Source organism: Orycteropus afer, unplaced genomic scaffold, assembly GCF_000298275.1.
Source record: "Orycteropus afer afer isolate SDZICR_OR568_19922 unplaced genomic scaffold, OryAfe1.0 scaffold00067, whole genome shotgun sequence".
NCBI lineage: Eukaryota > Metazoa > Chordata > Mammalia > Tubulidentata > Orycteropodidae > Orycteropus > Orycteropus afer.
The window spans coordinates 4,497,144-4,510,846 of NW_006921654.1; the positions used below are offsets into that span (position 1 = coordinate 4,497,144).

The 13,703-nt window shown below is 49.9% G+C and overlaps 1 protein-coding gene across 1 annotated transcript in view; it reads left to right on the plus strand.

Moving 5' to 3' along the window:
* The first annotated feature begins 5,249 nt into the window (after positions 1-5,249).
* The window catches only part of PLA2G15 (phospholipase A2 group XV), a 27,332-nt gene continuing 18,878 nt past the window's right edge, over positions 5,250-13,703 (plus strand). The window contains exons 1-2 of the mRNA XM_007940289.2: positions 5,250-5,376; positions 9,039-9,195. Coding sequence (XP_007938480.1) covers positions 5,250-5,376; positions 9,039-9,195 — 284 coding nt within the window. The remainder of the gene's footprint in view (positions 5,377-9,038; positions 9,196-13,703) is intronic.

Consider the following 13,703-nt stretch of genomic DNA (forward strand, 5'->3'; position numbering starts at 1 on the left):
GGTCTGATAGAGCCTGATGGAACCACTGAGACGATGGCCCCTAGTTGCCCTTCAGGTCTAGAATTGAACCCGGTCCTGTGGCTTCCAGCCAAACAAAAGACAGGCATATGACCTGAACACTTATATTAGGTAGATACACTCTTGGAGAGATCAATCATGGGAGAAGAGAAGGGCACAGGGAGACAGTTGGGGAGGGGGCAGGAGTGCATGGGAGGGAAGGACTCAGGGAAGAGGTAACTATGGGGAAGAAGTGGGAGGGGAGCTGTTGCTTTGTGGGAAATTGTAGACCATGTCATGAGACAAAGTGCATGTGAGCTGCTGTGTGGAAAGTGAATTTGCTCTGTAAACTTTCACCCAAATCACAATAAAAATGAAAAATAAATAATGTTGAGAGCCCTGATTTCCTGAGCTCCTATCCCCTTCAAAAGGGGCTTCCTGGATCAGCCCACACTCCTGTCCCTCAACTGGCTCCTATAGCTCCTCTCAGCTCCCCCCCCCCCCCTTACCACCTAACATGATTTATTTTTCCACCACCGGACTGTCAGTTTGTGTACTGTGGTGACTTGTGTGTTGCTAGGATGTTGGAAGCTATGCTGCCAGGATTTCAAATACGAACAAGGTCACCCCTGGTGGACAGGTTTCAGCGGAGGTTCCAGACCAAGACTAGGAAGAAAGGCTTGGCACTCTGCTGAAAGTAAGCCAATAACATCCTTATGGATGACAACAGAACACAGTTCCTCTTGCTTGCTTTGAATCCATCATCAGGAGGGATCAAGTGCTGGAAGAGGACATCATGTTTGGTGAAGTGGAGGGTCAGCAAGGGCATGGGAGACCTCTGTGAGATGGATCGGCACAGTAGCTGAAACAGATGGACTTAAACGTGAGATTGTGAGGATGCCGCAGGACCAGGAGACACTTTGGTTCTGTTTTACATAAGGTTGCCATGAGTGGGAGTCTGCTTGGCGGCAGCTAACAACATGATTTATTAATCATTTCTAGTTTCTTCCTGCTGCCATTGCCACTCACAGGACATCCAATCCTCCAGAACAGAGGCTTATCTTTAGTTCCTAGCAGGAGCCAAGAACGTAGTTGTTCATTAAGACTTACTGAATGAATAGTTCTCTAAGTACATGCTTCATCTGCCTTCTGGTATTCCAGCAATAATAACCCTCTCTCTTAGGCCACAGGGCCTGTATGCTAGCCTCTCTCCTTAACCCTGAAGATTTCCAGAATCCCCCTCTCAAGGTGCCACCCTCCGTAGCAGGAGTCCTCACTGTAGTTTGATATTTCTGTACTTAACCATTAAATGCTGCTCTCTCGGTCTTGGAGTCCAGGATTGGGGAATCATGAATGAGTGCATCTAGACTTGATCAGCAGAGAGGGCTGAGCAAGGTCCCAAAGGCAGAGCCCTTTTCCCAAACCTCACGCCAGGTATTTAGGGGAAGGGATTAGGCCCAGTGGGCCACACTAACCAGAAAGTTGGCAGTTCAAGCCCACCAGCCACTCCTGGGAAGGAAGATGGGGCAATGTACTTCGGTAGAGATACTGTCTGGGAAACTAAAGGAAGGGTCGCTATGAGTTGGAAACGACTGGGCTGGGCACACCCCTACCCTCGTCTTACATCCTTGGCCTCCGCAGTGGCGGGGTACCCTGCGCACTGGGATCCTCATGCCCCCAACCTCTCACTTGGTTTCCCATCGTCGCGCCTTTGCCGAATCTCTGCTAAGTGCCCACCAGGGGGCGCACTGACACCATCGCTAGAGGTGCGGAGGGGGCGGGGAGAGGGTTTACACTGGAGAGCTAGAGATGCGATGGGTTGCGTTTGACGCGGTTCTCCAGGTGCCTCACTCTGCCTTGAGCCTTCATAGCTCCGGACTCCTGGACAGAGACCAAGTTTTTAAGCTTGGTTGGCTGCTACATGTGCTGAGCCTCCAGCGTAAAGCACCTTCCTACCTTCCCATCTCTTTGTTCTCCTGGCAAACTCTACTTATGTGTCAAGACCCATGTCTAATGATTCCTTCTCCAGGCAGACTTCCTTGATACTTAGGCTAGGTTGGCTAACCTGTTCTGGGTCCTTTGCCTCCAAAGTTGTCATGATTGGGTCAGCCTGGGAGGCTCTGGGAGCTAAGGATGGGGGCCTGCTGAGTCTTGGACTTTAAGGATAATCAGGTGACCTCTACATATAATCAGCTCTGGTCACCAAACTAGCCCAGAAGCTCTTGTCTCGTTTGGTTAGCCCAAGCCCAGCTACCCTCCTGGCCTGAGTAGGGGAACACAAAGATTGGCTGGGGTGGCAGGCAGGACACAAAAGAGCTATTGTCTGGATTCTCACCTGATAAAGATATCAAAGCTGGCTTGGCTCCTCAGTCTCTGGGTTTATTCTTACCTCCAGCCTTTGCTCAGAATATTCCTTTCCATAGGAATTCCATTCCTCTTTCCCAGGACCTACCTCCTGCCCTGATGACCTCCTCATCACTACCTCCCTCCTCTAAGTCTGACAGGCACCAGGACCCTGTGGAGGGAGGACTCAAGGAGGGAGGTGTATTATTTATCCATTCAACATACATATTAAGCATCTGCTGGTGGCATAGTGCCTAAGGCATTTGACTGCTAACCAGAAGGCTGGTGGTTCAAACCTACCAGCCACTCCTTGAAGGAAGATTGGGCAATCTACTTCTGTAGAGATACTGCCTCAGAAACCCAAGGAGTGGTCACTGTGAGTCAGATCTGACTCAAGGGCAGTGAGGTGAGGGTACTAAGTAACTAGTAACTGAGGAGGCTAGAGAATCAAAACAGGTAAGAGACTTGACCTTGCAGTGATTGTATTCTCATGGGAGGCAGACAGGGACTGCGTCATTAAATGGCCATGTTTAGGCTGATGCCTAAATGCAGAGCTCAGTCCAGTCCCCAAAATTGAGATTTGCAGAGTCGTCCCAGCACAGCTAGTGTAAAAGTCCCAAAGGGGAACAAAGTTGTCCTGTTCTAGGCAGCAAGGAAGCCATTGAGGCTGGAGATGAGTAGAGCTAGGGGAGAAGGAGATTAGAAGTCAGGGGGAGCAGGGCCAGAGGACCCTGCAGGGTCTTCACTCACTATGAGTGTATTGGGTAGTATGAGAGAGTTTGGGGAGAGATGATGGAGCCCAATTTAATGTCTCATGGCGCCCACCTGACACGTGGATAACAACCCATAGGAATGACGGCATAAGTTAGGGACATCAGGTGACTATTGTGAGGATGTGGGTAGTTTGCCTTTTACAGGGTAGAGCTGGTAAGGCTTGGTAACCACCTGGTTGTAGGTGTGAGCATCAGGGAGATGTTCAAGGTCCAAAATGACTCCAGATATGCAGCCAAGGGATTGGATGGATGGTGGGGTCATTGTGGAAAGGAGGATCCTAACCTTTTGAATCCTCTCCACAATGCTGTTGTTGTTGTTGTTATGTGCCGTCGAGTCAGCCCTGACTCATAGCGACCCCTCCTTGGGTTTCCGAGGCAGTATTACTACGGAAGTAGGATTGCCCAACCTTCCTTCCGAGGAGTGGCTGGTGGGTTTGAACCGCCAGCCATCTGGTTAGCAGGCAAGTGTCTTAGCCACTATGCTACCAGAGCTCCCTCCACAATGCTAGCATGGCTCAAAGCTGGTCAGGCCTTGGCTTCCCTTTAAAGGCTATGATTTCTGACTCAAGGGGCTGGACACCAAAGAACCTCACCAGAGAACAGGGCCACCCTAAGAGAGGCCTATGATCACTTGAATCTGCTGGGCTGGCATGTCAGTCTGTAGTCAAGAGTCCAAGGTGGCCAAAGGAACCCCACTCTTCCTCATTTGACCCTTTGCCCTGAACTCCTGCCTGTCTGGAGCCCTGGCAGGAGGAGCTCTATGTTCTCCCACGCTGGGTCTTTACCAGACTAGTTCCCAGAGACCCTCTGCTGCCACTTGGGTTGAAAGTAGGAGCAGCAGTGGCTTTGGGAGGAGCCCCCTGTGCCAGAGCCTGAGGTAGGGGATAGTTGGCCCTTAGAGAGGAAGGTACCTCAACCAACCATTTGTTTCACTATACAGACATAGGAGACAAGTCTATGTGGGGAATGGCTTTATCATAGGACACGCCAGTAGTCTGGAAAGCCTGAAAAAAATAAAAGGCCAGCTGTTTCCTAAAAGAAAGGAAGGAAGGAAGGAAAGGGCAGGATAGGGTCTTTGGACCAGCCAGGTATGATCAGGGTGGGGCTGGCCCATGGGAAAGGTTATGTGAAGGGTCAAAGCCTCTATGCCCCAAATGTGCTCAAGTGGTCCTGCACTGGTGTCTCCCTTCCCCCATCCAAAGTGATGCATGATGATGGCCTATTACTCATTGTCAAGTCTCTCCCCACTCTGTTGTTGCACCTGGACAACTCCTATCCCATTTCTCATGCAGGCAGTCTGTGTCCTCTCTGGATGCTCCGGTTGATGTGAGGTGGAAATGAGGGGCGACTACAAGCTCCCACCTTCCCTCCAGCTCTGCAGGGGAACTTGCAGATGGGCCATGGCGCTGGGTCCAAGCTCTAGCCAACTCTCAACGCTGAGCCTCAACTGCTCTGTCTGGTCAGTTGACCTCACACCCCGTGCCCCTCTCACTCTGGAACAGAATCTCTTCATCCCACCAGACTCCTAACCCAGGGGCAAACTGAAAGGGTGTCCCTGGGTGGGGCTGCCGGGCCCAGCTGCCCTCTGGGCAGGGTGAGAAGAACCAGTGTGGGGATTGCACAAGGATCCTGGTCAGTTCCTAGTCCTTTGAGGACCAAGAGCTGCCCATACACACTTCCTCTTTTCTTCCCCTTGCTTTCCTCAACAGCAGCTAGGACCAGGTCATGGAAACTCCAGGAATCGAAGGTGAGGGCTGCACAGCGTGACTTCGGGTACTGACGTCTGGTCTCCCTGCAAAGCTGCAGTAAGCAAGGGCCGCCCCCGTCGGCTACTGACAACAGGAGAGCCAGGCCGCGCTTCGATCGATCGATGAGCTCGGCGCGCAGCGCGGTCACGGGGGCAGGCCTGGGCGAAGTCAGGGGCGGGGCGGTGAGCTCCGACTGGGATGGTCGCTCCTGGCGGCGAGTCCCTATTGGTAGGCTGTTTGCGGGAGGCGGGTCTTGATCTTCCCTGCCGCCGCGGGCGGCTGCGGGCGGCAGCAGGCGGCGGGGTTAAGCGCGTCGCTGGCGCCCGGGCCTAGGCACGATCCCGGAGCGCGGAATCTGCATGTGGGACCGGAGTCGCTGGCTCACGCCATGGGTCTCTGCTTCTGCCCTAACCGCGCGGCCCTGTTACCGTGTGGCGTCCTGTACCTCCTGCCGTTGCTAATGCTGCTCGCAGAACCGGGGCTCCCTGCCGGACGTCATCCCCCGGTGGTGCTGGGTGAGACGTGTGTTCGGTAGTGGGTCGGTTTGCCTCTCCTGCCGGGCGGACGGGGTGCGGCGGCGCTGCCTTCCGTACTGCATCTTATAAACACCGGGTGGGGGAGCGTATTACACTTTATCTGTTTTGTCACCCAAATCAATCTATCCATCTCGCGCCTCCCTGGGCGTGGGCGTGGTCAGCCTCTCGTCGCCTGCTCCCGTCGAATATTAGGGTGGGTGGAAGGTTCTGCTACGGTTGTTTGTGAGTCCACCTGTCTACATCACCCCAAGCCTTGCTGCTCCCTATACCTATTAGCTGGGAAGACCAAAGCCCTTGGGCCCCCACTCCTGAAGTCCGGTGGGGGTTGGGTGGCCTTTAAGATGGGTCTCCAAGGCCCCAACATTGACCTTGTCTTGGCTAGAAGGCTGTCTGTCTCCCTCACCCTCTCCTGTGTTGCAGGTTACAGAGACTGTTACTGAAAAGAAGCTCTTTGGGAAAAAAAATTGCTCTTCTAGCTGGTCTCCAAGTCTCGTGTCTTCCCTCACCCCCTTTTCACCTTATCACATGGGTGGCATTGGGCCTGAGGGAGGGCCCCAAGGGAAACAGGGTGACTGAAGATAGGGGTAAGAGTTGGGGCAATAGCCATAAACAAGTGTCAGGGGCCATTCGATCACATGCCTGCATTCTAAACCTAGACCCTGCCCTAGTTGGACTAGGCTATGTTCTCCCTTCCCTTTCCTGGGTCTCTTGCCCTGTCCCCCATCCCAGATAAGGCAACTGTATGGGATCCACAGTGTCTTCAGGTGGTGGCTGGCAGGGATGAGGCCTCTTTCAGGTGGGCTTTGCGTGCCTCTTTCAGGCTGTCACTCCCCAGACTGGTGTGTAATTGGCCAGTCAGGACCTCTGATAGCAGAGGCATACTGAGGCATACATCACAAACTGAGTCTGGTAACAGCATGATCCTCATGCTTTATTTCCAAACCCACTGCTGTCAACTCAGTTCAACTCACAGCAACCCTGTAGGACAGAGTAGAACTGCTTCATAAGGTTTCAAAGGCTGTAAATCTTTATGGAGTCAGACTGCCACATCTTTCTCCCACGGGCGTGGCTGGTGGATTCGAACTGCTGATCTTTTGGTTAGCCGCTGAGCATTTTAACCACTGTGACACCAGGGCCCCTGTGCTATGTTTGCTGGGGGTAATTTAATGGGGGATGATACCAATCATAGAAGGTTAAGTTGATGGGCAGGTTGATCCCAGTGGGGTCTCCCACTAAGAGCTCCAGGCCAGGACATGCTCCAGGGGGATGCTGGGTCCAGGTTCACCCTGGGATTTGGGCAGACATGATCTTTCCGTCCCTAAGCTTGCAAGATGGGCCTAACGATGATCCCCAGAGAAAAGATCTGTGCTGGGTGAGCACAGAGAATCCACCACTCCAGCCTGTGTGGGTGGGTGTTTGGGAAGGCTTGCTGGAGCTAAGGCCAGGAGAGACTTCAAGGCAGCGCAACTACATGTGGGGGAGACTGGCTGCAATGGAGGTGGGTGGAAGGTCAGGTTGTGCAAGTCTCATGGCGTTGGACATTTCCACTTTATCTTGGGGCCTGCAAGGAGCCAGGATTGGACCTGTGGTGTTCGAGTGGTAGCTGTGGCATGGGAAAGCAGGCGGTCCATGGCCCATACCCTTGCCTTTGGGATTGATGCTGATTCTGCACTCATTAATGCCTTCAGTTCTTGGTTATCATAGGTCACATCAGAGGTACCTCACACCCTGCCCAGAGTCACTGAACAGCTGAAATCTTACACTGCCTGACTTCTTGGGGAGTGAGGCTATTGTCATTGACCCTGAGAGATCCAACAGTAGACAGAACATGTACTGCTCCTGGCCACATAGTAGGAACCTGACCTTGGCCATCAGAAGATCAGCACCCAGTGATGATCATCTTCTAGGGTTGGAGCCTAAATTGTTGTGGAGTAAGCAGAGGCCAGAAAAGTGATACAGAAGACCCAGGCAGGGGGAATGGACTGTGGGCAAGCCACTTTCACTTCTCCCAGCCTTAGTCTCCACATCTGTAAAGTGAGGATAATAAGGGTGACTCCTCCCAGTGTTATTGGGGCTCTTGTCCTATTTCTAGGCACAGCAGAAAGTACTTTCTGCATTTTTTAGAGGTCATACAGGCCTGACTGGGGCAATGGATGTCCAGACAAGCAGATCTGGTAACTTCCCCTTCTGACTGTTTCCTCTTTGGTGGAGCCAGTGACCAAGGTCTCAGCACTGCCCTGCCTGGTTCATGTGCATGTCATCCAGAGGCTATAGCCACATCACGCTGGGGGACTCTGTGCCTGCACCACATCATGAAGAGAGGGAAAGCCCACACCTCTCTCCTCGGGCTGCCCTCTGGACACTGTGGGGTGATGCACAGGGAGGGCATACTCAGCACAGAGCTGGGTACCTAGTCGGCACCCAATAAATGCTCGGGAGAGTCAAGCATTGGTTGTTCACTTGATGATCACAGAACCCAAGTGGAATTGTGTTTGGGAGGTGTCGACAACATGGCATATGGGAACAGGTGAAACCTAAAAGGTTATGGGGAGTAATCAGACTGTGGAGGGCCTGGAATACTAGGCAGTGAGGCAATGAGGATGGGTTTCAGTGTCCGAAGGACCCCAGGGCTCTGTGTAGTCTGGATAGGCTAGCTGGAGTGAAAAGAGGTCCTCCTTGAGGCCTAGCCACACTCATCCCAGTGGGCCTCTGGCTAGAATGGCGTATTGTTTGGGGTAGCTGTTTCTGACACAGGGTGTGCCCAGATGCTAGGGCCTTCCAGATGATCTGACCCATAGGACCATATTGGACTCTGGGCTTAGGCAGAGTCTAGGGACCTTGGGAGGCTGGCAGATGCCAGAGTGAGCTCCTCTTAGCAGTGTTTCTGTGCATCACCTCCCTCCCACAAGCCTTCTACCTTCTTTGGATTCAGTGTTGCCTGGTGAAGTGGTCTAGTGCTCTGACCTGTTCCCCACTCCTCCTCTCATGGTGAAGAAGGCCCTGGCAACTCTGTCCGTGGCCCGGGATTTCTGTGGTGGGGGAAGGGCCCTTGAGTTAAAGCATCGTGGTTGTATATCTGATAACAGGGCTATATTCTTAGCTAGGTCTCCAAGTCCTTCTAGTCAGAGCTCTCAGCCAAGTTGTAGAAAGCATGTGGAGAGGGCTGTGTGTGTTTGTGGGGGTGATCCAGACCATGCTTAGCAGGTAAGCATGGGGACGTGACTTGAGCCTGAACCCCCTTCTAATAATCTGAATAGCCTAGGAGGGTGTGCCAGTGAGGATCCAGGGGATCTACTTCACCTGAGCTTAGGAAGAGTGTCAGAGGCCTCCCCAAAACATGCCAGATCCCTCCCAAGTCCCCTGTGGGGTTTGTGCCTGTGGTCTCTTGCACTCCTGTGGGCCGCACTGCAGTGACAGCTTTTCTATGTGGAGATGGTGCCCTGGCAATTCCAGAGGATATAGAAGGAAAAACCGAGGCTGGGGCTGGGTCACGGTTCCTGCTCTCTGTCTTTCCTGCCCCTGGTACTGTGTTGGTTTGAGGTGTGGAATGGGGGCAGGTGTGTCATTCTTGGAGGGGGGGTTCTGCTGCAGTCTATAGCCACCAGGCTTAGGGCCTCACGCATTTCCTATGCCCCGTACAGTGCCTGGGGATTTGGGCAACCAGCTGGAGGCAAAGCTGGACAAGCCGACGGTCGTGCACTACCTCTGCTCCAAGAAGACAGACAGCTACTTCACACTCTGGCTGAACCTTGAAATGCTGCTGCCGGTCATCATTGACTGCTGGATTGACAATATCAGGTAGGGGCAAGGGGCACACATTTGGGGTGCTGCTTACCAATAGGACTCAGACCCCCAGAGCCCCTTTTCATGTTGTCCCCACCTCAAGAGACTGCAAAGTCACTGACCTTCCTCCTACGCCATTTCTTTAACCTGGTTAATACCACCTCTGTACTCTCCTGGATGGGACTTCCCTTCCCTTCCTTCTGCTCTTGTCCTTATCCTCCTCCTCTGCCCTCTCCAGTTCAGGATTTGCCCCTCAGAGCCACATCCTGCAAGTGGTTTCTACGCCTCAGCCCTGTTCATAGGCCCGACATGTCCCTGACCCCTGCCCTTGCCTTTGAGCTGGCCACATCTGCTCCTCCAGCTTCTTGTTCTTCCTGGGACACGCCGTGTCTCCATGCTTTTGCACAGGCTATTCTTTTGCACATGCTATTCTTTTGCCCTGGAATTCCCTTCCCCTACACTCATTCACCATTCATGCGAAAGCTGGGCAATGAATGGGGAAAACCGAAGAAGAATCAATGCTTTGAGTTATGGTGTTGGCAAACAATATTGAGTACACAGTGGACTGCCAGAAGAATTAACAAATCGATCTTGGAAGAAGTACAGCCAATGCTCCTTAGAAGCAAGGATGGCAAGACTTCATCTCACGTGCTTTGGACATGTTATCAGGAGGGACCAGTCCCTGGAGAAGGACATCTGCTTGGTAAAGTACAGGGTCAGCAAGAAAGAGGAAGACCTTCAACGAGATGCACTGACAGCGGCTGCCCCAGTGGGCTCAAACCTGGCAATGACCATGAGGATGGCATGGGACGGGGCAGTGTTTTGTTCTGTTGGACACAGGGTTCCTGTGAATAGGAACTGACTTGATGGCACCTAACAACAACACATCCGTTCACAGGAGCCCTGATTGTTCATTGTTTGAGTGCCTGGCTGCTAACCAAAAGGTCTGTGTTTCAAACCTACCAGCCACTCCACATTAAAAAGATGTGCTATGTAAAGATTACAGCCTAGGAAACCCTATAGGGCAGTTCTACTCTGTCCTGTAGAGTTGCTGTGAGTTGGGATTGACTCAACCACCACGGAACACCCATTCATTCATCCTTTAAAACCTGACATAGTCCCTCCCTGATCTCCTCTGCCTGTCCCCAGAGCTGTTAACTCCTCTTTTCCCAAAGCCTTGCAAATGTTTCCTCTAAGCCTCATCACCTGCCAAACTTTGTTTCCAAGGATGTTTCCACATCCCTGATAATAAGATAGTAACAGAATGAGAATAATTGTTTATTGCATGCAGGCACTGCACATTTTGTCCTTTTTTTAGTTTTATCTTAACAACCTTATGAAACAGGTGCTGTTTTTAACCTGTTTTACAGACAAAGAAACCCGGAAGCTCAAAGAGATTACAGAATTGCCTAGGGCCACCAGCTGATATGTGGCAGAACCAGGATTCCAATCCAGAATTGTCACTGAACTCCCTGAAAGACAGGGACTGTGTCTCTCTTTTGTCGTCTTCTTTTTTTTTTTTTTCAATTTGAAAGCAATTATTATTTTATTAACTGACCGTATTATACAAATAACCATGGTAGACACCGTAGTTCATCCTTCGAATAAGCCTGTTGATCTGGTCTTCTCTGTTGCCAGCATCTCCATCTTCTATAGAATGGGTGGTCTTTTTCTTCGTTCCAGCTCATGGGTAGAGAATTCAAAGGGCCACAAGAAGGTGTTTGCTTCTTGTGGTCAGATCCTCCACACAGATGGTGCCATGTTTATCAAGAGATCGTGAGGTCAATGTGTCAGGGCAATTCTCATCTTACTGATTTTGCCATAACCATGCTCGTAGATCATTTCATTCACTGGCTTCAGGTTTGGGTACCTCCATGCAATATAGGGTTCCACAGTCCTCGGCATGTTAATTGAAACTTTGTTGAGCTTAACAGAGGTGCCACTGAAGATCTGGCAGAGGCAGAGAAGCTGCAGTGCCTTCTGAACCTGAGAACCGATGCCAACTTGGGTCCTGCAGGTACAGAGAAGGTGCCAGTTTTCTTGCCGCCCTAGCCATTGCAATCTCAGTTCTATGCATCTGCCTGCATTCCTTGTGACAGTGCTTAGCTTTTTCATAGATAAGCTCCCTCCTTGCCTTTTGAAGCAACTTTTGGGCAAATTGTTTCTCAGGCACTTTATCTTTAGTTCTGGGACATTCCTTCACTTTTTCTTAGGAATTTCTTTTCCATAGTCTCCGTGGTTCCAGCTTGGAAAAGAAAAATGGAAAAAAAAAAAAAAAGTCTCTCTGTTTTATCTTTACAGTAGAATCAGGAAGGAACAGAGTTAGTGCTGAAGAAGGGTTTGAGCTGAATGTTGCCTGACAAATGAGAAGGCTTCCTGTGGGTGTGCTGGCTGGATCTCGGGCACCCTGCCTTGCCCTGTTTTTTATGATGCCTGTTTGTTGACTCTTTCCTCCTCCGGGTGTGATCAGTGTTATTTCTGGGTTGTTGGCCTGCATGTCTATTTTTACACCAGAGCCCTGGCCAGTTGAAGGTGCGGGCTGGTGCTGAGAGGGGCTTGTCTGCCTTCATTGGTCCTCTGACCTGCTTAGACTTCTGTGCAGCCTAGGGCTGCGTTGGCTTTCCAGAACAACGTTCTGCCCTTGGCTGAGGGGCCATTTGGGATAATCTGCGGATTGCCCTGGCAAGAGCAGGCCCCCGGAGTGTTTACATTATTTAGGCTACTGGGGATCCTGTCAACTTTCTCCGGCTGAACTTTAGAGGCAATGGAACTTCGCCACTTTTGTGTCTTTGGTGTCTAGGGTGCACCTGGCGTAGCAGAGGGTTTTTCCTTAACCTGCCCCTATTTCTCCAGGCCTTGCCGACCCCCCACCCTTGAGGGGTACACAGCAGTCATGGATACTCAGTCCCTGAGACAGAGGGCTCTCCTGTGTGCTTGTATTGTGTACCACACTCACGGAAACTGAGATAATAAATGTGTTCGTTTTAAGAAGCCAAGTTTATGGGAATTTGTTCCACAGAAGTTGGAAACTTATGGAGACTTTGGGAATTGCAGATATCTGGTGGTTCATGACCTATGGCCCTGTGTGACAGCTCCTAATTATTTGCTGGCCAAGCCCTGGGTGTATGGTTACAGTCTGGCAGGTAATATGGCCCTGAGCCGTATGGACTTGTTTTTTGCTCTTTATTTTTTAATTTAATTTTTGGTGGTTGTTGTTGAGACTATACAACAAAACATACACCAATTCAACTGTTTCTGAATGTACATTTCAGTGACATTTAATTCCATTCTTCGAATTGTACAATTTCCACCTTCCTTTCTTGAGTTCTTCCTTCCCGATTAACATAAATTCACTGCTCCCCAAGTTTCCTATCTTTTGAATTGCTGTTGTTTGTTTGGGCCCATACAGATAGTTCTTAAAGGAGCATAATGTTCAAGGCAGACCTTTTTTACTAGGTAAACTAAACGATTATTTGGTTTTAAGATTTCAGGGAATATTTTTGATTTAAGGTTTACAGATTATCTCAGGGAAATGATTTTTTTCTTAAATACATTTTATTAAAATATAAGTTATGTACAGTGAAATATACCAAACTAAAGTGACATGGGTCAGTGCATTTTATTTATTTATTTGCAATGTTCCCTCCCCTCCCCTTCTACCCCTGGTAACCAACAAAGAAAGTTTCCTTCCATATATAAACCTTTCCTTGACTTTTTACAATAATGAACTAATATTATATTTGTCTTCCTGTGATTGACTTATTTCACTCAGCATAATGTTGTCCAAGTTCATCCACGTTATGCAGTGTTTTACAGATTCTACATTGTTCTTTAGGGTTGCATAGTATTTCATTGTGTGAATGTACCATAGTTTGGTTATCCGTTCTTCTGTTGATGAGAACGTAGGTTGTTTCCATCTTTTTGCTATTGTAAATAGTGCTCAGGGCAATAATTTGAAAGGTTCCTGAAGCCTCCATGGCTTCAGAAAGTTTGGAGTCCATGAGAATTTGAAATCGTGTTCTTCTTTTCCCCTTTTGATTGGAATTCTTCTGTAGAATCTTGGCTAAGAATGTTCAGTAATGGTAGCTGGGCTCCATCCAGTTCTGGTCTCATATTCCATTTTCGCCTCCTGTTCCTGACTCCCCTTCTTTGTTGCTCCAGGTGAATAGAGATCAACTGTTGTGCCTTGGATGGCTGCTTGTGAGCTTTTAAGCCTCTGAGCACTATGCAAGGAACTAGGAAGTAGAACAGAAACACTAAGCATTGTTAGGCCACTTAACTAGGATGTCTCTCGAATCCATGACCCTAAACCTCTAAACCCAGGAACCAAATCTTGAGGTGTTTGGTTAGCATTAGCTGCTACTTTTTTTTTTTTGGTCATTGTTGTAAATACATCTAGTGCACATCTTTTGCCAATTCAACTTTTTTTTTTTTTTTAATTAGGATTTGGGTGAAGATTTACAAAGTAAATTCACTTTTCATACAGCAGTTCACATATACTTTGTCTCATGTCATTGACCAAA